This window comes from Manis pentadactyla, chromosome 4 (assembly GCF_030020395.1).
Source record: "Manis pentadactyla isolate mManPen7 chromosome 4, mManPen7.hap1, whole genome shotgun sequence".
NCBI lineage: Eukaryota > Metazoa > Chordata > Mammalia > Pholidota > Manidae > Manis > Manis pentadactyla.
Window position 1 is genome coordinate 100,982,884 of NC_080022.1, and position 27,161 is coordinate 101,010,044.

General features: G+C 51.2%; 2 protein-coding genes across 7 annotated transcripts; one reads left to right on the top strand and one right to left on the bottom strand.

Annotated features, from left to right (window-relative positions):
- Positions 1 to 325: 325 nt before the first annotated feature.
- AMPD2 (adenosine monophosphate deaminase 2) lies at positions 326 to 11,398 on the bottom strand. 6 transcript variants are annotated; one of them, XM_036916689.2, is made up of 18 exons: positions 10,683 to 10,890; positions 6,753 to 6,883; positions 6,394 to 6,524; positions 5,826 to 5,894; positions 5,634 to 5,745; positions 5,205 to 5,391; positions 4,794 to 4,935; positions 4,597 to 4,686; positions 4,292 to 4,421; positions 3,931 to 4,125; positions 3,714 to 3,845; positions 3,345 to 3,508; positions 2,930 to 3,056; positions 2,677 to 2,840; positions 2,283 to 2,403; positions 1,829 to 2,002; positions 1,558 to 1,668; positions 326 to 1,406 (listed from the first exon to the last, which is right to left on the bottom strand). In XM_036916689.2, exons 1-18 carry the CDS (start codon positions 10,771 to 10,773, stop codon positions 1,197 to 1,199), a joined length of 2,481 nt encoding a protein of 826 aa, XP_036772584.2. In that variant the 5' UTR covers positions 10,774 to 10,890; the 3' UTR covers positions 326 to 1,196. The 6 variants fall into 6 exon arrangements, with proteins under 6 accessions (XP_036772584.2, XP_036772583.2, XP_057356539.1 ...); XM_036916688.2 differs by having other exon boundaries at positions 2,277 to 2,403; XM_057500556.1 differs by lacking the exon at positions 10,683 to 10,890 and adding an exon at positions 8,941 to 10,360 and having other exon boundaries at positions 2,277 to 2,403.
- Positions 11,399 to 12,096: 698 nt separating this feature from the next.
- On the top strand, positions 12,097 to 26,661 carry GNAT2 (G protein subunit alpha transducin 2). Its single transcript, XM_036916697.2, has 9 exons — positions 12,097 to 12,225; positions 18,379 to 18,559; positions 20,256 to 20,298; positions 20,585 to 20,726; positions 21,625 to 21,782; positions 23,644 to 23,772; positions 23,990 to 24,119; positions 25,782 to 25,935; positions 26,471 to 26,661. Exons 2-9 carry the CDS (start codon positions 18,442 to 18,444, stop codon positions 26,659 to 26,661), a joined length of 1,065 nt encoding a protein of 354 aa, XP_036772592.2. The 5' UTR covers positions 12,097 to 12,225; positions 18,379 to 18,441.
- The last annotated feature ends 500 nt before the right edge of the window (positions 26,662 to 27,161 follow it).

The window sequence follows — 27,161 nt, forward strand, 5'->3', positions numbered from 1 at the left end:
GCCCTAGGAGGCTAGAGGTGAGGAGGAAGTAGGTGGCAAGGGGATGCTGTCCCCCAAGCTGGTGTGACAGGGATGTGCCCCAGATCTGGGGCCTGTGTGCATTCAGAGGGGACAGGCTGGGTGAGGGACTAGGGACTAAAGATGCGTCCCTGGCAGGCCTCTCCTCCCACACGGTTTTCCTTGTCAGATTCCACATGCCCGGAAAGCCAGGTCCAGGTGCCCCCTTCGGGATCTGCTGCACCTGCACGCGCAACGCCCCTGGGCCCCACCTCAGCCGCCACCCACCATGGCTCTCCCTCTCCCAACAGAGACCCAACCTGCTTCATTACTTAAATAATCTTTATTCCACATGCACCAGGAAAGACAGGATTGTATGAAACACTGCATTTCACAGCAAAGGCCTCGGGCCAGAACACAACACAGGGGACCAGCCAGGATCCAGGCCTGGTCAGAACTCCAGGAACCATAGTGCAGGTACCATCCCTGGGACTGGTGGCAGATCCAGGACCCTCCGGCTGCAGTGGCCCCAGACACAGGATGGGGCAGCTGCCCCCTCCCACAGAGGCACAGGAAGTTGACACCAGAGGAGCAGAGGAGGAAGGACAGAGGCCTACTGGCAGTGACTTGGCAGAGGCATGGTCCAGCACCTCCAAGGCAGCCAGGGCTGCAGCTGAGCTCTCAGCCCAGCTGCACCCACCACAGAGCTGCTAGAGCTCCACAGACCCCCAGCAGATGTGTCCCCCCTGTGCCCACCTCCGTGCCCACAGAAGATGTGTCCAGGCCCCGCCTGACTGCCCCTCAGCCACATAAATAAAACAGGGGTCTAAACTCAAGCCTTGGCCAAAGCTCGGATTTGCCCAAGAAGAACCCCAAGGCCTAGAGGGGCCAGCCCCCCACAACCATCCCTAGCCCATGTGGACATTTAGAGGCCCGTAAGACAGCCAGGCTTCAGAGGATCCTGGGGCAGGGCCACCAGCAGGGCAGCCTTGAAACCTGAGCCATCAAGTACACCTGAGCCAAGACTAGGGCAAAGCAGATCCTGGGCACCACTTTCCCTGGGGTGCCAGGGACAGGTACAGGTCAGAGACATGCAGGACAGAACAAAGAATGACACATGCAGAGACCACAAGGTGGGGGCTCTGAGAACAAAACGTGGCCAAGGTGCTGAGATGCGGGGTGCATGTCACGGGCCAGGCTCACTGAGGCCCAGGGCTTGTGATGATGCCCACCTCCTCTGGGATGGTCTCCAGCATCTCACTCTGCACAGCCTGAGTGATGAGCGCCAGCTCCTGGCACAGAGTCTCGTAGCGGTAGCCCACACGGATGTCTGGCACGTTGGTGCGGCGGATGTCGTTGCCCTCGGGACCCTCCTTGGTATAGTTGGGTCCCAGCCAGTGACTCTTCACCTGCAGGGGGTGGGGGAAACGGACAGGGCTGCAGCCAGCTCCAAGGCTCATGCCTTGGCCCTGAACCATCCCAGGGCCAGGAACCCTGGGACCTTCCCAAGTGCAAAGGTGGGGAAGGGTGGGAACCCCAAGGCGCAGACAGGTGTGGTACCTTGTGGGAGAAGCCGCTCATGAGCACACTGTTGCGTGCCAGCTCACACATATCACAGGAGCTGAGCTTCCACACCTGGGTGGCGATGCTGTACTCCTCCATCAGTGGCTCCTGCACAGGCCAGGTGTCCTCAGACAGGGACACCCCCGCCTGCCACCCTGTCCCTCCCCTCAGGACTTGCCACATGGCCGGTGGCGTTCCACCAGCAGGGGGCAGCACCTGGGACCCCAGGCCTCGTGTCCTTAGCCCAACCCCAACACTGGGTTATGACCTTGGTGAAGTGGAACTGCAACGGATCATCAGTGGACAGCGAAACCATGAGGCCACGGGACAGGTACTCGGGTAGCGGGTTCCGGTGGTAGCTGAGGAAGAGGCTGTTGTTGCTGAGTGGGGACATGGCGATGCCAATTTGGGCCAGGTAATACAGGTACTGCAGGACCGGGGCCTGGACAGGCAACAGGAGGGAGGGGCTAGGAGACCACCTCAAAGACACCTGGTTCTGGGAGGTAGAGGTCACAGTAGGAGGGAGCAGAGTCCTGGCTGGGCCTGACATGTGGAAGGACAATTGGAGCCAGCATCCAAGTGGGGCCTCACTGTGGAGGCTAGGGCATAGAGGGACCCAAACTGGGGGCTGGGTGAGGAAGAGGATCAGTCACCACAGAGGATCAGAGGGTTGGGAGGAAGGTGAATTAATGGTGAAGGGAGGCTGGGGTGCAGACCCTGACCTTGCGCAGAAGCAGCCCATGAGAGATATTCTCAGCCAGCATGAAGGCGGACACCAGGTGGTGGATGGGCCCAGCCTCTCCACAGTGTGGCCTCAGCACAAATGTGTGGAAGCCCCTCTGCCTGGGGGGCATGAAGACAGCAGCAGCTGAGCTCGCAGGGGTTCCTGAGCCCACACCCAGTGGCTGTGCGGGAATGGGACAAGGGCACAGAGGTAGATTCTTGGCTGGGAGGGGTGAGCCATGGAGCCCCAAGGGCGGAGAAGGAACCCATCAGGTCCGGGGATGGGGGCGAGAGGTGGGCAGGGCACTGGTGGCCCCAGCCCAGGGTAGGCCCAGGGCAAGGCCAGCTGGGTGACAGCAAGGTGAGCAGACACGGCACTGGAGGGACAGGCACCTGCGCAGGTGGTTCAGCATGGCCATGTTGGCAAAGGTGTAGTATAGGTAGTAGGCATAGGGCGGGTTGTCCTCCTCCACCCAAGCCTCAGGGAGGGGACTCTCCAGGTTGAAGACGTGGTTCTCAGGCTTGGACTCATCATCCACGCTATCAAAGCCATCCACCTGCACGGGACCCTCAGGTCAGGCCCAGACTGCAGCTGGGCCTGCGGCAGGTCGTCCACCCAGGACCCAGCCCCACGCTGCCCCCTCACGTGCTGTAAGAAGAGGTGCAGCTCTGGGTGGCTGGCAGGGTGCACGGTGGCCTCAAACAGTGGCAGGAAGATGTTCTTCAGCATCTCCTGGAAGTTGGCTAGCTGGCCCTTGGTACGGTACACATCACTGCAGGTAAGACATGCACACACAGGTACGTGCAGGTCAGGGCCAGTGTGAGGACACCCTGCAGGCCAGTAAGTGTTGGAGCTTGGCCCAAAATCACAGCAGCACTTTTGGACCACACTGGGTGGGCCAGTTTGGATAGACCATGAGTGGAACTAGGAAGGGCCCTCCTTCTACTCAAAGGGCCTGGCTGGGAAAGGGGATAGTGAGCCATCCCAGAAGGGCAGGAAGTAGGTCCTGGCCCCCTGAACTCCAGCCCCCATGTTCCCTCCCACTCCAAGGGACACTCACAAGAGGCGGGGCACCTGCACGAGCCAGCGCACATTGGGAGAGTGTACACGGTGCATCACGGCCCAGCGGGCAAGCTTGTCCCACTCATCCCTTGAGCGTCCATAGATGGAGAGCCGCAGCTCTGCGTTCTGGTACTTGCTCTCCTCCAGGTCCGACATCACCTCCTAAGAGACACACAAGCAGTGACCATCACGCTCAGGCTTCTCACCCACTCTGCCTTTGCACCCACCAAGTTGCTCAATCAATCCTCTCCATGTCTCTGACCCACCCACAGATGCCCCCCAGACACCAGGCTCCCACCCAGGCAAGGCAGGGCTGCCCAAGGCCGACATGAGCCCTGGAACACGGATACTGGCAGCCACTCCTCACCTTGATGATGTGAGCGAAATACTTCCCAGAAACTCTGTTGTCGGTCTTAATGAAGATCTCTCGGAGGACAGACTCCCCAATAGGGTTGTATTTGGCATTGAACTTGTCAAAGCGATGGAAGGTGTTCCTGTCCTGGGGGAGATGGGAAGGCCCAGGTCACCCCTGATCTCCACCCACACACTGACCCAGCCCCTCAACACACGTTGCTGGGACAGACCGCGTGCACGTCGAGCGTGTCCACACTCAGGTCATAGGCAGTGAGATTCATGCTCTCAAAGACCTCCCGCAGCGTCTGCTCCCGGCCCTGCTCTACGTGCACGATCTCCTCCAGGTGCCGCTTCATTGCCCGTTTGATGAAGCGCAGCAGATGTTTTTGGTTCATGCAGGACGAGGCGTGGATGTGTGTGTCCACCTGGGTGGAATGGGGGGCTGCTGGGTCCTCTCAAGTTTGGGAAGGTTAAAGCCTGGGCAGCAAGGAGGGAGAGGGTTCTCCAAACTAGATGTCAGGTGTGGGGCCCAGGCCTTTGACGGGGAGGCCGAACAGGGGTACAGAGTGAGGCCAGGGGGTGAGGGCCCACCTTGCGGATGTTATAGAAATCTCGGTGTGGCACCTTCTTCTGGGCAGCCAGCTCCTTCATCTCATTGAGCAGCACATGCATCTGGAACTTGGAGCTCAGATACTGTAGCCGGCGGTAGCAGAAAGACTTTCTGGTCAGGGGAAGAACAGGCAGGGTTCAGGACCTGGGGAGAGGCACCTGGGGAGAGCCTGGGGAGCAGAGCGGAGGCTGCCCAGGGAGCAGCAGACTGAGGGAAGTCTAGGACTCAGTGACTATGAAAGGACAAGAGATTGGGTGGCAGGTGTCGGGGGGGGGCAGGGACTTACATGGGGCCATTGATAATCAGGGCCATCAGCACATTGACATCAGCCACAAATTCCTGCAGGTTGGGGTATGGCAGCTCCACCTCTGAGCAACTGGCACGTAGGAAGAGCATGGGTAAGAGAGCATGCCAGGCCCTAAGGACCCTACCAAGCCAACGCAACCCTGCCACAGCTCCCCCAGCCACCCAATGCCTGCTTACTGTGTGTCAGCTTCCCTGCGGGTGTAGACGTGCACCACGCCCTGCACCATGCGCAGACCCAAGCCCAGGTCCGCAGGCATGGTGCTTGGCTCACAGTGCTCATACGGGTGCTGCTCCAGCGCAGGGGGGTGCACCGGGGCATCTGCAGGGGTGTGGAGAGTGGAGTCAGGGCCAGGGCTCTCCCAGGCCCCCCGCTGCCCAGCCCAGAGGCCCTGCAGAGGATGAGGAACATTAGAGGCCCCAGCCAGTCAGCCCGTGGCCCTGCCCTTGCTCCACCCCACCCCACACACCGGGAGGCCTGAATGAGCCTGGGCCTGGGAAGAACAGGCAGGGTGGAAGCTCTTGGGCCCTAAGCTCAGGGAGTCTGGGACACCAGAGCACTTGCAGTAGGGCAGGGATAGGGGGTCCCACCGGCAGAAACAGGGGTGTCAGGGCCCTGCTCATAGTTCCGTGTCTCCAGAGGCTTCTCAGCCAGCTGCTGCAGGTACCGGCGGGTGGTGGGGCAGAAGCTCTGCAGTGACAGGGCCATGTACTTCTCCCGGATAAAGAGTGCCCGCACCACACTCTTGGCTGCGTCCAGCAGGTCTGTGAATGGCACCTGGATACAAGGCCATCACTCTCCTTGTCTCACATCCAGACCAGGCTCTTTCCTGAGGCCTTGACCCAGACACAGTCAGAACATTCTGTCCCCAGGACATCAAATACCTTCCTAGACAGACCCTCTGCCCCTCCAGCTTTTGAAAAAGAAAAGCCCTCTTGAGCCCCTACTCCCAGGAACCCAGGCTGGGAGCACCCACTAGGACACTGGGGGCAGAAATACAGAGACCTGCCCACACTCACCCCACACTTCTCCTCTCCAGAGATGGTGACCCGCTGAAATTCCCGTTCCAGAACCATGTCACGCTCCCGCAGGCCCCAGTCACCCTGGCCATCACCCTGCTCCTTGTAGAGCCTACCAGGGAGGCCAAAGGAGGGGGTTGGAGTCAGCCACAGAACAGCCCAGCCCCGCATCCCCTGCACCCGCCTCCTCACTGGAGGTCTGAGTCACTGTCTGTCTTCAGGAAATCTTGCTTGGCCCGAAGTAGGATGTCCGGCTCCAGCCTAGACATGAGAGAGGTGAGAGGTCAAGCAGAGGACAAGGGATGGCCCTTGCTCCCAGGTCCCTGCACTGTGCAAGGTGCTGTGCATGTGTGGTCCTCACAGGGCTGCAGAGGGCTGACTTGTGGGTGCCGTTCTTGCCCCACATTAGAGATAAGCAAGTACACTCAGAAGTTAAGCAACATGTTTGAGGCTACACTGGTGAGCAGAAGACAGACCAGGCCCAGCAGCCTGACTCCTACCCCTGTGCCTCACATCACCGATCTGCGCGCTGCCTCCAGGTGGGTCCCAAAGGGAGGAGGGGAAGGGGCAGGGTCAGAGATGGGGTTCTGGAACTGTCCGGACAGAGACAGGGACTCTGGGCAGACCACTCTGTGATACCTCCCACCCCCATGCTATCTGACCTGAGCCCTTTCACGACTGCCTCGCTCTGCACCCCCAGGGCAGCTTGGCTATGTGCTGCCCCAAGGCTGCCTGCTGGGCTCTGGGGCTAGGGGCTTACTTGACATCCTGGCTGATCTGCCGCTCCAGGCGCTGCCTCCGCTCCTCCAGCTGCTCAATAGGGCTCTCCTCGGGGAACTCGTAAGGGGCACTGCGGAGCTCGCTCTCAGCCAGGGAGCGGCTGAACAGCTCCTGAAGGGAGGGAAGGAAGGGTCAGTGTGGTCCTGCCCTCAGTCCTGGGCCCTCCCTCACTGCGCCTGCAGGTGGAGTGGGGCAGCAGGGCCTGGGGCCTCCAAGAGGCTAGGGATCAAGGCACGGCCCAGTGTGAGTAAAGGGACGGTGGAGGTGGAGAGGTGCAAGGAGCAGGGACAGGGCATGGAGACAGCAGTGGGGGGACAGAGGAAGGGTGCCAGGTGATACCTCGGCGATCTCTTTGCATTTGCCATCCATAGACGTGCGTAGGTCGAGCGGGAAGTGCTTGAGGCAGGGGGCAGGGCCTGGCAGGGACCGGGCCGACTGCAGCGGAGGGGCCCCCAGCCCACCCCGGGCCTCTGTGGAGACAGTGATGCCAGCGTGAGAGGTGGAGGGCAGGGCCTGGGTGCACTGGAAGCTCTGGGCCCCTGCCTGCCCCAGGCTAGCCCCGGAGAGAGGCCAGGGCCTGAAAAGTGGGCAGTCCCTCCTCAGATGCTAGAGTGAGCCTGCGGGTGGCTCCCACGGAACCTTTCCCTCACAGTCTAACAAGGGACTCGGCACCCATTCCAGGCTTGGGGGTGGGGGCCCAGGTCTGCCCCCAGAACAAGTGGTTCATTCACTTCAGGGATAAGAATCCGAATCCTGGACCAGGGAAGGGAAAATTTCCTCAGGCCATCTCTCTCTCTCTTTCTCTCTCTACCAACAGGTTGCTCGAGGACCCAGTGGCCATACCAGTAGCCCAGGATCAGACCTGCCGAGCCTCCCTGCGCCTGCTGTCATGGGGAAGACACAGCTGCCACTCGGCTCGCACCTGGGGACCAGCCCCCAAGGGAAGAGCAAGAGAAAGGTGGGGGACCTGGTTGGCAGCAGAAGCCCTACCTCCTCCCTGGAGGCCTGCCCTCTCCCCAAGGACCCCAGGGCTGCCAAGATGTGGCCTGGCCCTAGCCTGCCCCTCCCACTGCTGGCTACCCCTCCAAAAGGGAGCCGCCACAGACAGTCTCCGCCACTCAGAGGCCCCAGGATCTGGGCCAGAGGCCCCAGGGAGGGCCTGGGGAAGGAAGTATCAGAGGCCAGGGTCTCACTCCACAGAGGGCTGAACTCCTCAGCTGTACCGCCAGAAAGCCGCACTACAGGCCTTGAAGCTGCTGGTGCAGAGGGGCTGCCTGAGCTGCCAGCCCATCCTAAGGGACCCTCCCCAGGCTCACCAGCCCCCACCCTCCCCAGCAGGAAGCTCTCAACACCCAACTGGGCTCTCCCAGCCAGTGCTGGGGGTACTCCCTCCCAGCACCCTCATGTCCCCTCTCCACTGTGACTTAGGGATGAATTGGAGGCTCTGCCCAGGTGTGCACCTTAAAGTCTCTGGGCCCACTTCCTGATACCCCAAAGTCCAGTCCCAAGGCTGGACAAAGGGAAGAGAAGGCACCTGCCCCAGGCCCAGGCCCCAGCCCTGGCTCATCCTGGTGCCTGCCTGGGTCCTACCTGCAGAGTTCAGGCAGTGCCGGCCAGCAGCCTGTGCCCCTTACCCGCCTGTTTGCTGAGCGGAGCTGCAGCCAGTCCCCCAGGACAGCTCAGGGGCCGGCACGGGATGTACCAAGTGCAGCTGCCTGCAGGGGAGACCCTGGGATGCCAGGGAACAGGGAGCTGGGGAGCTCAGGGGGACACAGAAATCAAGGGAAGAAGCATCACAGTTGAGAGATAAGAAGAATCCCAGGACTGAACAGGGCCTTAACCTCTACATTGCAACAGTCCCGGTTAAAGTGAGGCCCCCAAGGGGTGGGGAGCAGGGTAGGCTAACAGGAGCAGGGCGGTCGAGCCTCCTTAAAATGTACTGCCCTGGGGGGAACGGGGAGTGGGTAGGGTCTGGCTGACCAAAGGGTAGGAGGGGGGAAACAGAGGGGCTGCGTAGCCCTCATGTCCATACTCAACAGCCCTGCATCAGCTTCTTCTGCCCAGGGGCCTTGTTTTGCTCACCACTGTCCTCTGGTCCCCTGCCTATAGGGTCCCTCGGGAGAGACAGGGCTACTGCTGGAGAGAGGAGCTGGTGAGCAGCCTGGGAAGTGGCTCGTCTAGATAGGGAGCTTCCCTGCTGCCCAGGGGATTGATTCATAGCCTCCTAGACCTCCATCCCCTGTTCGAAGCCTATCGCCTGTTGTCAGGGTCAAACTGCCCAGGAGGAGAGATTTGGGAGAAGGGGGACTAGAATTTGGAGGACTTGACTCAGACTCTGTTCCCACTTACTGACAAGTCTCTACCTCCTGGAAACTTCTAGTCCTGTCTATAACAAGGCAATGAGCAGGTTCTACCCTGGATTAGCCACAGTTACCAAGGGCTCTGCAAGTATTCTGTAAAACACCATGATCTGCAATTGTGAACTCCCAGGCCCCTGCGTACACTTCTCACAAATAGTCCCACCTACCAGGGCAGGTGAGAGGTTCTCACGCCCAGCACAGGCAACTGAGCAGGAAGGGCAGCCACGAGATTGGAACTCAGCAGGGCCAGAGATAGATGGGTGATACTCTCTCTTATTTGGAAGAGGGCAGAGCCAGAAGAGGAAGGAAAAATGGGTAACTGCCCCACCCCGCAGAGTGTCAGACAGAGCCTCGGTCCTCACTTGCCCAAGAACCCTGATTCTGCATGACTCTGTCCCACTTCTCAGCCCCTCTGGGGGAGGCCAGCCACAGACTTCCAGGATGGATCTGTATCAGATCAGTAGGAGCTGAGTCAAAGGCCCCAAGCCTCAACTCCCTCTCCTAACAGAGTGGCCCAGAGCCCCCTCAGAAATGCTGGAGTGACCAGGACAGGTTCTAACAGCCAATGCTATTCCCCCTGCCTGCCAGGCCACTGACCAGGGCTGCTGGGGTTCACCAGAGGTAGCAGACAGGCAGTACCTCCACACTCCCTGAGGCCAGGCCTAGAAGCCCCAGCTTCCTGCTGGTCCCTTCTCCCACAGTTTTAGCCATCGCACCACACACACCCCACATTCACACAGGGGAGTTGGGAAAAGCCAGAGTGGCTGTTTTTTGCCAGTACTACCCACTCCAAGATTCTCACCACCCCTTCCAACCTCTTGACTGGGAGCCCCCTCACTCAGTGCCAAAACTGTCCCAGTAGATAGAAAGGTGCTCAAGGCTTGGGCCCACAAGTACAAGATTCCCCCACCAGGTAACCACCCAAAGGTATACAGATCTAGCCCCAGGGGATAACCCTCTCGAAGACACAGGCCTGGGCACAAAGAACACAGATCCTCAGGACAATACAGACTTCAGATCAGCATCTTCAATGGCGTAAGAAAATATAGGATGTGGATGATCAGGCTATAGGTACAGACAGCTGCTTGGTGTGTGTATGGGGCAGGCTTGATCAGGTCACAAAAACAGGGGTAGTCTTTCCTTAATTACAGGCCTGGGGGCAGCAGATGGCAGACACATATCCCTCAGTGAGCACAGACCCCTGCAGCCAAGCCCTCAGGGAAATGGGCACAGCCACACCATGCTACCTGCTCCATATGATGCAGAGATGCCTACCAGAGTGGGAGCCAAACCAAAGGTTGCAGGAGCACACCAGGGGGCCGCAGATCCAGCTGGAGCCCCCAAATGGGCCAAGCCCAAGGACACCCAATACTTCTGCTCACAAGACAGACCAAGAATGAGCAAACGGAAAACAACAGATACAGCTCAGCCACCAGCACCAGGACGCCCAGCAGCAATGAGTGTGCCCTAGATCTGGGGTCCTAGAATGAGGAACGAGCTGCAGGAGGAGAGCCTGAGCCAGCCTGGTAAAGGTGCAGCTGCCAGCAGTGTGTCCAGCCCACAAACCAGCCAGTCCCACACATCCCCCACGCCATTCACACACATCCACACACAAACAGTCTGCACACATCCACATGCTAATACGTGTGCAAACACACCTCTTGCTGCACCTTCACCCACACCCACTCTTCATTACAGAGGACAGCATCCTCAACAGAAAACTGTCACCTTCCACCACACCTTCCTCTCCATACCACCTTCCAAGCCAGCCATCCCTCGGACTGAGCACAAGGGGCACCACTGCAGAGACGGTGCAGAGGAAGCCCGCCCTGCCCAGGGGACCCGTGGCCTAGACAAGAGGTGGTGGGGCAGAACCAGTGCCTGAGCCAGGAAGCACATACTCACCCACCTGGTACTGCAGAGGAGGCCTGCAGGGTGGCCCGCTTCTTAAAGGGGTACTTGGCCTTGGGTTTGCCGGGGCCAGATGGATAGGATGCCATGGCTCCGGCCGCGGAGACGGCGGGGGGAGTCTGAGCCGCACCAGCTGGGCCTGGCTCTGCCACATCCAACCCCTTCCTCCGCCCCGCCCCCAGCGGGAGTGACTGATGCAGGAAGCAGAGGCCCCGCAGGCGGAAGAGGCCCTGGCCACGATTTCTCATGTTGTCTAGGCAACCTCTGGGAGGGGAGCCTCCATCCCCGCCTCTAATCCCTCCCCTCCCCTCTTCAATCCCTGGAGTGCGGCACAGAGGGTAGCTGGGCTTGGGGGTCGAGTTGAGCCCACGAGATGGGTATAGCCCAGCCCTCATGCTTCACTAACCCCCTCAGGAGCCATCGCCCCTGGCCAGGGCTCTGGGGCAAAGGAGCCAAAGTCCAGGCCAGCTGGTCCTGCCAGCCTGGGAGAAAATAATAATAATAAACAGGAATCCCATGAGGGCTCCCCAAGCTCGGAACACCTTTCCCTCAGTGCAGGCGTACTCCGTGAAAACCCAGTCCCTCTGGGGCAGAGTTCCCTTTTCCTCTCTGACCCCCAACCCCAGGGGTAACCCAGCTCTGGGAGGATGGGGTAGGACTGAGAATCCCGGCCCAGCAGGCAGGAGCCCCTCTTGGGAAAATTCTACTGCCCAGCAGAAGCTACCTTTCAGGAAGGCAGGAAGACCAGGAGGCAGGGGCTTCTGGGGCGGGGGGGGGGTCTGAGAAAGCGGCACCAGCATCTTCTGACTTTTCCGTCTCTCCACGCCCAGGCTCTGCTCTCCCAGGCTCTCCCCGGGAGGAGCTGGCCTCCTTCCCTAGGTCTACTGGTTGTGCTGGGACCCCCCATCCTTTACTCATCATGGCCACTGCACTTCTCTGTCCCAGAGACCCTCCCAGCAACACACGCGCGTACACTCACCTGAGGCCATGCTGCCGTGCCGTGAGGGGTGCCGCGGAGTCTGCCCGCCAGGGTCGGCACAGCCGGGCGGCGGGAGAGGGGAGGAGGGCTGTGGCCCAGACCCCGGCCAAGTCACTCCGCGGGTCTCTCTCCTAGCACTGAAGTGGAGTGTAAGGTAGTCTTTCAAAATTGCTGTCTGGCGGGAGGCGGGCCCCCGGCGACCTCGGCCGCTCCCAGGCCTCGGAGACCCCGGAGTCCCGTCCCTCAGCCCCGAGCTCGAGAAGCCGGCAGGCCACGTGGTCCCCAGAGAGCGGGACCCGGAACTCGGCCGGGCTTCTCTCCACGCTCTCCGGGTATTCCGGGCCGGACTCCTGCAGCTGGACTGTGGAGGAGTCACTCAACAGGTGCGACCCCAAGACAGCGCCACGCGTCTCCCGCGCCCCTGGCCCAGCCAGGACCGCGGCCCCGCCCCACCAGCTGGCCCCGCCCCCGCCATGTTCCTTGGCCCGGCGCCAAGTGGGCAGCGGCCGGTCCGCTGTTGGTCCGGCCGGGTCTTGGGCAACTTCTGTGCGTCAGCTTCCTTGTAAGTAAAATGGGATGGGGGTAATCACAGTGCATCTCTCCAAGGAGTTACTGTGAGGATTAAACGTTAACACCTTTTTTGGTGCCTGGCACAAAGTCAGTGCCCAATAAACATAACTATTATTACTGTGCAGGATTCAATTTTAGCAGAAGTCCTATGTCGCCATTATCACACCACGTCGTCTGTTTTCTTCTGACAGGCAAACGTAGGCAGGTGTGCCATACAGTTCTTGGTCCCCTTCCCACATTTGTTTCTGTATTTGTTGGATAAGAACTTAAAACTCTATAGCCTGAATGCCTGGGGTCAATTCCAGAATCCTCCACCTACTTCCTGACTGACACTGGGAAAGCTACGAAGTTCTCTGTGCTTCCATTTCCTCTATAAAATGAGTGTAACAGACCCTGCTTTATATAGTGGTGGTTAGGATAAATGAGCTAATACAAATTAAGTGCTTATAACAATGCCTGGCTCGTAGTTACTGCTCAGTTAATGTTCTTGCATTATCGTTGCCATGTCCTTGGCCTTGGTTCCCTATTGACACACTCACAAATCGATTCATCTTGTAATCTATAAAGATGTGGAGTTTGGTTGTCTGGGGACTGCAGACACCCCTACCCAACCGGCAGCCCCATTGCCTCCTGGCAGAGAAACCTACCTAAAGGGAACGTGGGGGAAGTCCCTAAGACTTCACTAAACATAATTAAGTGTATTAGCAGCAATTAGAGTTTTTCCTATTTCTCTACCTTGTGGGAGCCCTTTGTCCCCCACACCCAGTTATACTAATGCTGTTTGTCCAGCTCCTCCCAGTCTTCACCACCCCCACAGCCAAATTCCTTCTCAGATGTTGCCCCCCCCCCCATCTCTTCCCAAGCTGGATTCTGGACCCTGAACTCTCTGTTCTTTACCTGCATCTAGTGTCGCCTCCATTCATCCCTGCCTACTGCTCCTCACCCTGGACAAACTAAAAAAACTATGGCCTCCATAAACATGGGTTGGGTAAAAAAGTTCAACTCACAAAGAATCAGTAAAACTAAGAGAACAAAGAGATGCCACATTTACCCATCAAATTGCAAAGAATAAAGGGAAAAAATCCTAATGCACACAAGGATGCAGTTATTACACATATACTACTGGAAGGCATAAACATTGATATAGTATTTCTAAAAGCCATTTAATAATATATAATCAAGAGTTTTTAAAATGTTATTATTTCATCCAGTAATCCCACTTCTAGGAAACTCTTCTAAAAAGAACTTCCAGAAAAATGTACACAAAGTTGTTCACCACTACAAATGTGTATCACATAGAAAAGTTGGAAACATAAACATCCAGCATAAGAATGTTTAAATTATGTCATCTGCATACAATGAAATAATGGTCATTAAAAATTGTACTTAAAGAATGTTTACAGTGTAAAGTTAGGGAGAAAAAATGGATGCAAAAATCTGTACATATAGTATGGCCCTAATTATGTGAAATATATGTATAGAAAATAGATATATCAAAAAATTTACAAATGATTACCTGTGAGTGGTAGAATTGTGGGTTATATTTACTTTATACTTAACCTACATTTCAAAAGTTGTCTACAATGCACATCCATTACTTTTATAATCAAGGGAATGGAAAGCAACAAAAGTCTAAGAATTAATTTGTAATGGCCTCCCCTACCCCCAAAAAATTCTCCTGGGTCTTAACCCCAGACTAAATTGGTCTTGGGTCCCTTAAGAATTTTGAGCTTAAAATTAATTGAGCTTTAACAATGAAAAATCTTTTTAAATCTCAAAATTATAAATCAAGCACCAGATAACAATGTAAAATGTCATCAATATTCTGATAAAATGCAAACTTCAACATAGTTTTAAGGGGTGGTGTCTTGCACTGGGCCAGGTCTCTTCAGGAATCCCCATTAATCCAGACTACCTACCTGTTTACCCGTATCGTGAGAAACCAGCCCATAGGTGGCAATCCCTGCCCTCCACCCTACTCAGGCAAACTGGTTCACTAGTTCCTTCCTGCTCCTCCCTAGACCCATCCGCAACACGCCCTTCAACCAGTAACCCCCTCCTGCTTCCAGGCTACTTGGTAATGCCGCTAAGAAGTCTGCCCTGACTACAGCTCACCTCCAATCTCCCCACCCACACACCACCAGCAGTCTCAGTGGGATTTCATTGTCTGTGTAGAACAGTGTTTGGGAAACGGAGTGAGTCATTCCCTATGACTCCAGCTTTTTTCATCTTGGGGCTTTAATGTTGTCTTTAAGCCTCTAGGACCTTTCCTAGCTCTATCTAAACACAGCTTCTTCCCCTCATAGCCTATTTGCCAGATGGTTCCTCAAAAGACCCTCCTGGAACCCCAGCTCCCTACAGAGGACACACTGTTTCATTCTCTGAGAACTGCTTCTTTTCGCTTCTGGCCTGCAGCTTACTTGTGATGTCAGCCTTCTACCTAGGCCAAACCACTCTCTGCAGATACTTGACCTGGGCAAAACCATGTGCAGCCTCAAAAAGATCCTTGGCCAGAACAATTTCCCAAACCAATCCCTGTGCCTAGATCCATCTAAAACCAAGCTGTTCAACTCTTATCTCTCAGCTGGTCCAAGCAGCCAGCTCTTCCCACCCCCATCCCAGCCACACAGCATTGTTCAGAGCACCAAGCAGCTGTATCCATCTGTATTTGTAAGTCTTCAAGAGGTTGTAGCCAAACCCTTTGTAATTCAAGGCCCTTCATTGGCTAGCCCCATTTCCCTTTCCTGTCCTCCTCTCCCAGGCCTCCCTCTGGGCACCTTGCACTCTTTCTGAGGTGACTCCAGGCCAGTCACATCAAACTTCCCAGTCTTCTCTGAGCACTTTGTACCTCTTGCCTCCATGCCTTTTCTCATGCTCTTTCCTCTCCCCAAAATGCCTATTCCCTCATTTCTGTTATTCTGCTTCTCTGTTGAAAATCTGTTCATTTTACAATCATTTCTTCCTTTCTTCTACTATAGAGTTTATCAGTCTGACAGTTAGATGTGTAATTGCCTTTCCTTTCAGGGGTGGAGGCTAAGTTTTAAACAGCTCTGAAGTCTCCAATACTAGCCCAGTGTTCCTTTAATTAAATTCTAAGTTTACCCCACCTCCTCCTTTAGACCGGACAGTCCTGAAAACAGTTCCTCAGTCTTCATGACCCTCCAACTCCAGCTGGAACAAGGCTTTACCACAAGCCCTATCACTGCATCTAAGACAGATCCTGAGATCTCCCCTTAACTCAGGAAGCAGAACTAAATTCATGGGAAAATGATTGGGTTACAAGGCTGTAAACTAGGATTCCTGAGCTTTAGCTGTTAGTAATAAACTAACCTGTTGATTAATATGAAGATCCCCTTTCTGTGCTTCAGTTCCCTCACCTCTAAAATGGGCATAGCACCTACATGCTTTACCTACTCCACCAGGACCTGAACCCAAATGCACTAATAATGTAGAACAGCCATAGGAAAGGCCCAGGAGCTGAGAGTCGGAGGCAGGAGGTCACTGGTACCAGGACATCTCTGTGCACAGTAGTGAATCTGTGCAGTCAGAGGCCAGGGGAGGACCAGAAGTTCCCTTACTCAGCTTAGCAGTGGGAATGGGAAGCCCACAAGCTAGGAAATTAGCAGAGGAGCACAGAGGTTTGCAGAGGTGGTAGCTGGAAAAGGAACAAGCTGAAACATCTCCCCATGTGTGAAACAAGCCAGTGTTCCTTCACCACCACAACTGCTGCCGGCATTGAGCCCATGCATTTGCTCATCTTTTCTGCCCGGATGTTCTTTCACTGGCCACTGTGGGAGGGGAGTGGAAAGATCACCTGGCTTGTGTGTTTACTAAGTAATATGACCTTGAACAAGTTATTAACCCTCAAGTCTCAGTTATCTGGTCTGTAAATTGGGGACAAGAGCACTCACCTTGACGTTAGTGTTAGAATTAACTGATATGAGCCCCATCAATTGTCTAGCGCAGTTGCTGGCAGTCCCTCAGTGTGAACAGTGCAGGCTTTGGTGCAGCTCTGGCTAGGTGTAAGTTACCGGTATTGTGGGTAGGTGAGGGCAGGGCTGGTGAGGTATAATTACTGAAACCTTACAGCCAAGATTCCAAGACAGTCACAATTTCAAAGACACTCTCCTGTTTTCCCTTAAGTCAATAAGCACTTACCAATATCTGACTGGGAAAACATGATCCCCATGGGAAGCACCTTGGCAGCCCTGGGAGTGGGGGTCCAGGACCATGGCTTCTCAGTCAGGTACCCAGATATGCAGCTGAAAGGCAGTGGGGAGGGGGAGGATGACACAATGGCAGGTGGGAGACCTAGGTCTACTTCCCACTCAGTCTGACTGGCCACTGCTGCACAATCCCACTACGAAAGGAAAGAGCAAGTTAAATCCTTCCAGCTCAGTGGTTCTCTACCTTGGCTGCACATTGAATCACCTGGGGAAACTTAAAAATCTTCATGCTGAGACTATTCCAGAACAATCAAATCAGTATTTTCTTAAAAAGCTCTCTAGGTAGATTCAGTGTACACCAAAAGTTGAGAAACCACTGTTCTCAATCATCAGAGTTTTTCAAACTTGCCAGATGATGATAATCACCTATGTTAGTTTAAAAGAGTTCCTTTGGAATTAGCACTACTACTGGAACTTATTGATTCAAAAACACACCCTTTTAAAAACATGTATTTTAACATCTTTGAAATCAGTGTAATCTTCCAATCAGTGGCAGCTAAGATTTGATGAAATACAGAAATAAGCATCCCAGGTGATTCTTATGATTAAGCAGGCCTGAAGAAAAGTCCTGGTTCCCTAGTACCCACTGGGGCAGTGCTTTTGAACTTTTAATGTCCTTAGAGTCACCTGTGATCCTGTTGCAACACAGCTTCTGAATCAGAAGGTCTCGGTTAAGGCCCAAGATGAAGTCTAAGAAGCTCCTAGGAGATCTGTGCTGGGCCTATGCACCACATTTCGGGTAGCATTTTTCTTAAAAGTATCTTCTGAAGAGGCTCTACCAGCGACTCATCCAAGTAAACTGCAATCATTGGCACAATGTAGAGAATCTTGGGGATGTCTGTGAGGCAACTGCTAGACTGCATTCTCATTTCTCCCCAGGAAGGGGCAGCTGGGATGAGGGCCAGAGGCTAGGTTGCCCCAACCTTTGAGAAAAGCTGGAGGCTAGAGTCCAGTTTCCCAAGGAAGCAGTTTATTATGTGAGCAGCACAAACGCCACTAAATACAAGTGAGGTTCACTCACCAAGTGAAGTTGGACCTCAGGTAGCTTTCGTGGGTCAAGGGGAAGCAACCCATTCTCTCTACCACATGTTTTTTTCACTCATTCACCAAACCTTTACTGAGGATCCAATAATAAGTCACAAGGTCTGAAGGATTCAAAGAAGAATCAGATTTGTCCCTGATCTCCAGGGGGAGGAATTCAATCTGTGGGAGACCCATTTGTAAAACAAAGTACAATATGAAATGATGAGTGCTAATCACAGAAGTATATACAAAGAGATAAGCCAACATAACGGGACAGTGCTATAGCTTCCTGGTGCAACAGCCACGGCAGAAGCTGGAGGGAACATTTCTAATCTTTCCACAGAAGGGCACCACCCAAAAAAAAATTCCTTGCCAGAACTGGCCTGATACAATGGAGGAGTGTGCTTTGATGCCTTGAAACCAAGACCCAATCATCTGCAGTCTCAACATGAGGAAGGTCCTACATTTGTGCCTCTGGTCTCTAGCTCTAAGATGCACGTGAATCCAAGGAAGGAAGAGACTTCTGGGGGATCAGCCCCTCAGAAAGGATGAGGCAGCCATGGTCTTATTCCAGAGAGCTCCAGTACCCACATCCTGCCCTCGTGTCAGAGTCCAACAAATCATTTCCTTAATTACAGAAACACTTGAGTCTTTGCCCTTTGTCATACTGAGCTCTTAATTGGCTTGACCTATCACATTGCCAGACATAAAGACTACAATCCCTAGATTAAGTAGGACTCTAGCTGGGGTAGGGAGTCTCAGCCAAGAAAGGCAGGACACAAGAACCTAGAGCCTGCTCCCTCATCCAGCCCCCTACAGACTAGCTTTCTGGGAGGACTAAGAAACTGACACTTGGTGCAGTCTTACTTCTTCCTTATTTATCTTCCATCTCACAGATAGGAAACCCTAGAGAAGAAGCTTGTGGACAGGAGGAAGCAGCCAGAGGCGACTGAAGAAAAATGGGGAGTGGAGTCAGTGCTGAGGACAAAGAACTGGCCAAGAGGTCCAAGGAACTAGAAAAAAAGTTGCAGGAAGATGCTGATAAGGAAGCCAAGACCGTCAAGCTGCTATTGCTGGGTGAGTTATGAGAATATGAGCCAGAGAAGGAGAAGGAACTGATCCATCCTGCTAATCCTGGATGGCAGGTGGGTTCAGCTCACCCCGTGAGGAGGAGGGATGGCAGGTTATTTTTCCTCTCCCCACCCAGTCTCAAGCTAGATCCAGAACTCTAGGGCTGAGCCCACATGCCCCAAAAAAATGCAGAATGCCAAAGCAACTTGAACTGTTCTGCAATTCCTTGAACCGGGAATGGTGCAAGGGCCAAGATGAACCCACCCATCTCCAAATCTAACCAAACCTAACACCTCACAGCTTCGTAAATACCATGAACCCTGGGCTTGCAGACACTTACCCAATCAGCAGTCAGAGAACTCTGAATCAAGAACTCAGAAGCGGGCAGTGGACTCAGAAGTCCTCTCATAGAATCAGCGTCATGTAGTCCCAAGGATAGGCTCACTGGTTCCTGCCAACTATACTGGTTCCTTCTCTTTGCTTTCAGTAAAAATATTAGAAGTAGGGAGCCCTGTGGAGGAGAAATGGACTCTTTGTCTATAGCAGTCCTTCCTGGCTTCTCTTTAGTAGCTGCCTCTAAAGCCCCTGCCAGATGGGAGGTTCATCAATTTGATGAGTTGCTAAGCAGATCACAGGTCTGTGCTAAAAAGAGAAAAGCACTTCAGTGGATCAGTCAGAGAAATTGATCATGGCTGTAAATAGAATAAGAGTTTGGAGCACCTGGCTTAGAAGACCACAGTGGTACTACAAAGGTAGGCTAGTTGGAGCAAGTGGGGGTCCATATAGAAGACTAGCTAGCTGGACTGGGTTTCCAAGCCAGGAGCCTGGGAACTGGATCCCCAGGTTAAGGCACCTCCTTTCTCCAGCTGATCTGTGGCATGGCCCTGAGAACACACTAAAGGAATGTGCCTCTCTGCAAGCTGGACCCAGACTCCAAGGAGCCCCAGAGGCTGCAAAATGGGAGACAGCGATGGCAAGGCTGAGAGATCTTTTAAGCCTATGCAGCTTTCTTCTTCATTCAGAATAAAAAGCTTAGAGGGAACAAGCACAGGTTAGGTGGGAGGGGGTTAAGGTATTAGGGTGATAGAGATGGGGGGAGTGGATTGAAGGGTATGTGAGTTTTTGTTGGAGGGAGAGCAGAATATGAATGAGGATATGCCAACATCTTAGTCAATAAAGGTGATAAAAAAAGTATTTCAGTGAAGTGATCCAGTTCTTCAATCTGCCCCAAGATCCTTCTGAGTAAAAATGGGTAGAGAAGAGAAACATTAAAGGAATTCCCTTGAATCTGTCACTGGTGCTCAAATGAGTTTTTGCCTCTACCCCCCACCCAAGGGGACATTTAGAACTGTCTGGAGACATTTTTGGTTGTCACAATTGAAGAGTGGAATACTATTGGCCTGTAGGGGTGGAGGCCAGGAATGCTGAACACCCCAGAATGCACAGGACAGGCCCCCCTACCAAAAATAAGCATCCACCTAAAAATGTCAGTAGTGCAGAAGGTGAGCAACTCTGCTCTAAATCCAGATTGAATGCCCTGAGCTCAGGGTTGAGAGAAATTGAGGGCAGCAATCATCTCTTATGAGCTCTCCCCTAACAAAACTCGCAAGCAAGCAGTGAACTATATACTTCTCACAAGCCACCTAGTGGAGGGCTGGGGCCAACAGGCAGAAACCTGAAACACAAGCATTTCTCCCTGCAGGTGCCGGAGAGTCGGGAAAGAGCACTATCGTCAAACAGATGAAGTGAGTACGAACAAAGCCAAAGGACTGACGTTTTGTGAAGAAGTCAGTAGTTGGTGCAGGCCTGGAGGATGGACTCTTTCGCCTTAAAGATCCCACATGTAAAGAATAGAAACGACCTGGTTCCCAGTGCCCCTCATCTGCATGCCCCTTATTCTCCACTTAGGGACAACAATAGGATTAGAGAGATCAGGTTCTTATTACCCCTCTGAAGCCTTCCAGATTCCCGATCCCTTTAGGTTTGGTTATTCAGGTCCAACTAAAGGCTGGGTATGTCTTCTCCTTGCAGAATCATTCACCAGGATGGCTACTCACCAGAAGAATGCCTGGAGTACAAGTCCATCATCTATGGGAATGTGCTGCAGTCCATTCTGGCTATCATCAGGGCCATGTCCACACTGGGCATTGACTATGCTGAATCAAGCTGTGCGGTACGTGGTTAATGGTATGTGGTTAAGGGTAGAAGGAAAGGCCAGTGAGAACAAACAGACCAGCAACCAACAGACTATGAGGAGATATGGGTCAGAAAAATTGTCTTATGTAACTAAAATCCCACCTGCTGAGCTTCAAATCTTTACTTCAGGCCTGGAGAAGAATGCAGTCCCTATCTTTTTTTTTTTTTGGTATCATTAATCTACAATTACATGAGCAACATTATGTTTACTAGACTCCCCCCATCACCAAGTCCCCCCAACATACCCCATTACAGTCACTGTCCATCAGTGTAGTAAGATGCTATAGAATCACTACTTGTCTTCTCTGTTGTACAGCCCTCCCTGTGCCCACCCCCTAACAGTATGCAGTCCCTATCTTAATAATTAATGTTTACAGAAATGTGTGCTCAGCTTCCTCTGCCTTTTTGTCTTATTTTACTATTTAAATTGTTCCCCTTGGGCTCCTTGTCCTGACCATAGAACTTTTATAAATTAATCCTTAAAGTTTGGCCTTTTTCCTAGGTCTGAATCATTGAAAGAATGAAAGTGATGGGTTCTGTCTACCATCTTGTCTATCTCATGGTCAATCTGGTCTTTAAAGTTTCAATCTCCCTGCAGCATTCTTTTGGACTGAGGGTAGAAGGTAGAGATAGCAGAGGAAGCCCCTGTGACCTCTGCCATCCGCTAGGCATCCCAGGCCTGGATATATAGCTACCCTTTACATCTCAGCACACTAAAAAATTAATCAGCATGCTTTCTTAGAATCTTTACTGGACACTGTCTCCACCTTAGGCTTTGGTAGCAATACAAATGCTTCCCTTCCAACAGTATTCCCAGAAGCCTCCTGGAAAGCCATTGCTCCTATGTAGTTCTCAGCAAGGTTTTTGCCTTACAGGATGATGACCGACAGCTCAACAGCCTGGCTGACTCCATTGAGGAGGGCACCATGCCTCCTGAGCTGGTGGAGGTCATCAGGAAGCTGTGGAAGGATGGTGGGGTGCAAGCCTGCTTCGACAGAGCTGCAGAATACCAGCTCAATGACTCAGCATCATAGTAAGACTGATTCGGGTAGGGGTAGGAAAAGCAACTTTCTAGAAGTCACACCCAGCCTAAAATTTCAGACACTGAAAGCTGGAGACCCAAGGACTGAATTCAACCTGTACATGTGTTTTGTTAGCCTTGAGCAGTGTTTTACTATGCTTTGAATTTATTGTCTCAAAATAGGGATATTTGCCCACGGTTCACACCACTCTGTATTGCTTTACACTGGCTCACTGCACCTATAAAGCTGAAAACCCGAATTCAAAACAGAGGTCCTCTGTTGAGCAGTCTTCAGCCTGTCCTCTTAAGTCAAAAATGCAGCCACTGCTTTCAGAATCATGAACACTATTAAGACATTCCTGCGGTTTTGCCACACACTCTCCCAGGAGGCATGTGATTCACGATGGCCCCTTCAGGGCTGAATTTTCTAGCTGAACTCAGGCACTACTTAGACACTAATCAGAAATTAAAGTCTCCTTCACCCATAGCATCTTATGTCCAGGGATGGGACACAGAAACTGCCAGGGCAAAACAAGGCAAGTTGGTGAGGGATTAGAGAAAACCAACTTTGCAAAGCTGGTTCCAAAAAGACAAAGTACACACAGAGTATCAATCCCCAAACAGCATGCATGAGCTTCAGAGTCAAATAGATCTGGGTTTAACACCCATTCTGTCACCTGATCTTGTAGAAAGGTTATCATTTACTACCACTGGAGACTCACTCCCTCACTCAGGCCCAGGCCCTGCTAGGTACATTAGGTACACCATCTCGTTTAACTGCACTATAAGGCTTAAAGGTAGACAGTGCTTTCTAATTAGTTCCATTTAAAGATGAAAAACAGATTCAGAGAATTCAATCGATTTGCCCAAAGTCACATAAACAGCAGAGGCTCGATTTGAATCCAGGTGTATTCGACCACAAAGTTGAATATTTTTACAATACACCACGATGCCTCTTGATCTTGGACAGGTTAACTCTTCTGACTTTTTCTTTCACCTGTAAAATGGAATATGAAACTTGGAAGGTATATGAGGCTAATGAGAATTTAAATAAGAAACTGCAGGGCATCCAGTGGGCACTTATGTTAATTTTCCTTCCCTCTTAGTCATTTCACTTTACATCTACCTTCCTCTTGCCTTTTTTTAAAACAAAATTTTTATAACAACATATACAAAAGTAGAATAATAAATACAGTGATCACCTTGCTTCAACTGTTTTCCACTCATGGCCATTCTTATTTCATTGTACCTCCTTCCCCCATTGCATTATTTTGAAATAAATCTCAGATATCAGATGATTTCATCCTAAAATTTCATTATGTATCTCTAAAAAATAAGGACTCTTTAAAAAAAGAAATCACAACATAATCATCACACCTAAATATTTAATAACCCCTTAATATCATCAGATATCCATGTTGGTGTTCATTCAAATGCCCATTATCTCAAGTGTTTTTCCCCCAACTTGATTCACCTTTAAACAAGATCGGTGCATTACACTGATTGTTTCCTGTGTCCCTAAGGTCTCTTTTAATCTGTTCTTGCTTCTTGATGGAACTTTTTGCACCCATTTAAACCACCAAATCTCACTCAAGGATCTAGAAAACCTGTAGTCAGGCGAACTGCAAAGCAAAATTGTTTGACTTGACTTAAATGGGATGGAACCCCTGCCTCAAATGGGCTTGTCTCTCAGCCCATCCCACAATTCCTTCTGTAAGGGCACATAAGAGTTTGCAGGAAAGAATCCTAGATTTAACAATATGAATTCTAGTCCTGGTTCTATCACCAAGCTAGCTGTCTGACTTTGGCTAAGACCTTTTATCTATCTTGGCCTTGGCTATGGAAAATTTAATGTCATTAATGCCAATCACAGCTACCTGAACCAATTAGACCGTATTACAGCCCCTGACTACCTACCTAATGAGCAAGATGTGCTACGATCCAGAGTCAAAACCACAGGCATCATTGAGACCAAGTTTTCTGTCAAAGACTTGAACTTCAGGTGAGTACACAGCTCCCAAGGGGCATCAAATACCAAAAAAGCATGGGCATGCTTCTTGGCCTTCATGAAAGCCCAATCTGAATCACTATCCTATGTCTCCCCCTTTCCATCTTACTGCTAACTGGCCCCAAAGTGCCCAACTCTCTGGGGTAAAAACCAAGGGGGTGGTGGGTCATAAGCTAGGTGTACCTATGAGAACGGCTATTTCTTCCCTTAGGATGTTTGATGTGGGAGGGCAGAGATCAGAGAGAAAGAAGTGGATCCACTGCTTCGAGGGGGTCACTTGCATTATTTTCTGTGCAGCTCTCAGTGCCTATGATATGGTGCTGGTGGAAGATGACGAAGTGGTGAGTGGCCTTCACACCAGCAGCTTTGACAGATAGTCCCCTCATGACCTTCCTGCTAAGCTTTGTGTCACTCCACTGCCCCAACTTGGGTGACTCCAGCTAATACCTGGATAATTTCAGTCCTCTAGTATATCAACCAATGTCTCAAGCAAATAATTCTAGAAAAAAAGCCTCTTCTTCTGTCGGTTCTAGGTTAGTACTTTGGAGCCCCAGATTTACTGAGCATTATCTTGGTCTCAGATTACCATCCAAGAATCACTCAGACATGACAAAGCTCCTAAGAGGAACTGAGTGTTAAAGGGAAAAGAGATCATCAACTCAGCAAAGCAAAGGAGTTATATCTAATACTCTCCCAGACTATCTATGGAAGTAAAGGAGATCAAAATGATAGAGCAGAAACAAACAGTATATGATGTGTATGTTTATGCAGCATGATGGAGGGGCTGAACCACTAACATTACTTGGAGGACTAAATCTATATTAAGTGTCAACAGAACTAAGGAGTGACTGGCAAACCAGGTTACTCACATGCCACTTAAACTGGCAACTGGAGGACTACCTGAGGATGATTCTCTTGAGCCTGTAGTTTTATGACAGAAACTCTGCAGGACAAGAATCAGCCCAGCCAGTTAAGTTCTTATTTTGAGATAGGAGGGTGTCAAAAGCATAGAAAACACTAATTTCACATAAGTAGCTGCTCCATAAATGAAGACAAAGCTTCTGTCCTCCTTTTCCCTTGCAATTCATCTCCCTTCTCCTTAGTACTTGAAGTTCACACACATTACAGCACACTGAGTACCTTCTAGCCCAAATGTCTTACTGGGGCATTCATTTTCTAATATCTCTTCCATCTTTAACCCTGAGGTCTATGAGGTCTTAAAGGGTATGCAGTTTAGCAAAGGGTTTATAGCTAAGAGAAAAGGCTACAGATTATATTTGTTTTCTTCTTTATTAGATGAAAAGACTGAGCCCAAATCAGTTAATTGTGTACTTTAAGACCCTAAAGACCTGCTCCCTAAAAACAAGTTGTTCTGGGGTGATGGACATCTGGACTCTACAGATACTTAGTGCTTCTCACTTGCTCAAAGTGGCAATCAGAGAAGGAAATCAGGTGCTTATGGTGTGGCATCAAGAAATTCTCTAGCCTTCACCACTTGGCACCTGAGCCAAAGAATTCCTATTACATTCCTGCCCAAACTGAGATCTGGGACTCATAACACAAGCCTATCAGAATCATCTGAAGACACAAATGGGCACATGTAACTCAGGCTCCATTTCAATGCTGTATCAGCAGCACCCATAGATATCAAAGTCCTTAGCTGTGCCCTGGCTGCCAAGACCTTCATGACACTTATAACTTTGATATGCCAGTCACTATCATGCATACTATACATACGTGAACTTCTTTAACATTCATAACCTTAGGAGATAGGGAAACTGAGACTCAGAGAAGCTCAGGAATTTCCCCCAAGTCACACAGCTATGATAAAAAGAAGATTCGAGGGAAACCAGATCTCTTTGACTCTACCACATTCAAAGAGAGAGCTGTTCCCTATCCTTTCTTTTACATTTGGAGCACTAGTCTCTACAAGGTGAACAAGAGGGTAGGCAGATACACCGTAAGCCCAATCTGATCTTTCTGATGGTGTTTCCTCTTAATAGAATCGTATGCATGAGTCACTGCACCTGTTCAACAGCCTATGTAACCACAAGTTCTTTGCGGCTACTTCCATTGTCCTCTTTCTCAACAAGAAGGACCTCTTTGAGGAAAAAATCAAGAAAGTCCACCTCAGCATTTGTTTTCCAGAGTATGATGGTAAGTGTAATGGGCTGGAGACAACAGTAATGCTTTCTTAGTGATGACTGGCAACTGCCTCATTTCCTATGCAAAGGAGACATAAAAGAACTTGTCTTTAAGGCATACTAAGTGTTAACTTCTTTGCTTTGCTGAGTGGATGATCCGTTTTCCCTTTAATGCTCAGTTCCTCTCAGGAGCTTTGTGATGTCCAAGTGGTATTTGATGTCTAATCTGAGAAACTTGGGCATTCAGTTACAGGTTTAAATTCAGATGTCTTGGGGATAGAGCAGCCATTAGATGCAGGAGAGCCACTGACTGTTGAAATGATACTTACAAGAAACTGAGTGTAGAGACACAGGGAGACCTCTCTCCTCAGTTTCTTTGCTCAAGTGAGAAACACTGGAGTGCAATAGAGAGAACCGTCCCTTTAGAAACAGGCCCCCAACTGCAGCTAACACAAGGCTTCAAGGATCAAGCTGGTCACCTAAAAAGTAAGTGAGCAACTAAGAAGGGTTAATTTATCCCACTTCTTCACTACTTTCTGGAAAACCAGGGAACAACTCTTTTGAAGATGCAGGAAATTATATCAAGAGTCAGTTCCTTGACCTCAACATGCGAAAAGACATCAAAGAAATCTACAGTCATATGACCTGTGCTACAGACACACAGAATGTCAAATTTGTATTTGATGCAGTTACAGATATCATCATCAAAGAAAATCTCAAGGACTGTGGACTCTTCTAATCATGACCATTCCTCAAGTATACCATCTATAAATAGGATTGGAATCTGGGTATATTCAAGCAGAAAATTAGGTCAATATTATCATGTCATGAAGAGTGAATCCTTTTTCCCTGGGCGATGGAGTATATGCATGATTCCAGTTGTGTCTCTTATGTTCCTTTCCAAGTGGGATAGCCAGTACAGTTTAACAAATGCCAGACCAGGAGTCAGAAACCCAGCTTCCAGTACTGGCTCTACAACTTACTACAAAAATGTAAATATTTCATTTCTCTGAGCCTTGAGTCCCTTCATCTATAAAATGAAGATAACTCCTCCACTTCACAGGGTTATTCTGATGATCACAAACATAACTGAAGGTAAGGCACAGAGAGTCTGTGTAGTTACAGAAAGAAATCCTATATAAAAGCTGCCATTTATGAAATTCAACATCAGGTTTTTAGATGAACTGTTCCAAGCAAAACAGCAAACCTGAAAACAAAACTCGATAAACCTACCACTTC

What these genes read in the sequence shown, in the direction of transcription:
- AMPD2 (XM_036916688.2), bottom strand. Translation starts at nt 10,773, where the DNA reads ATGGCATCCTATCCATCTGGCCCCGGCAAACCCAAGGCCAAGTACCCC. An exon ending in AATGCAAAGAGATCGCCGAG is followed by an intron (nt 6,525 to 6,752) that starts GTATCACCTGGC and finishes CCCTCCCTTCAG; the next exon opens with GAGCTGTTCAGCCGCTCCCT. An exon ending in ATTTCTATAACATCCGCAAG is followed by an intron (nt 4,126 to 4,291) that starts GTGGGCCCTCAC and finishes CATTCCACCCAG; the next exon opens with GTGGACACACACATCCACGC.
- GNAT2 (XM_036916697.2), top strand. Translation starts at nt 18,442, where the DNA reads ATGGGGAGTGGAGTCAGTGCTGAGGACAAAGAACTGGCCAAGAGGTCC. An exon ending in GTCAAAGACTTGAACTTCAG is followed by an intron (nt 23,773 to 23,989) that starts GTGAGTACACAG and finishes TTCTTCCCTTAG; the next exon opens with GATGTTTGATGTGGGAGGGC. An exon ending in TGGTGGAAGATGACGAAGTG is followed by an intron (nt 24,120 to 25,781) that starts GTGAGTGGCCTT and finishes TCCTCTTAATAG; the next exon opens with AATCGTATGCATGAGTCACT.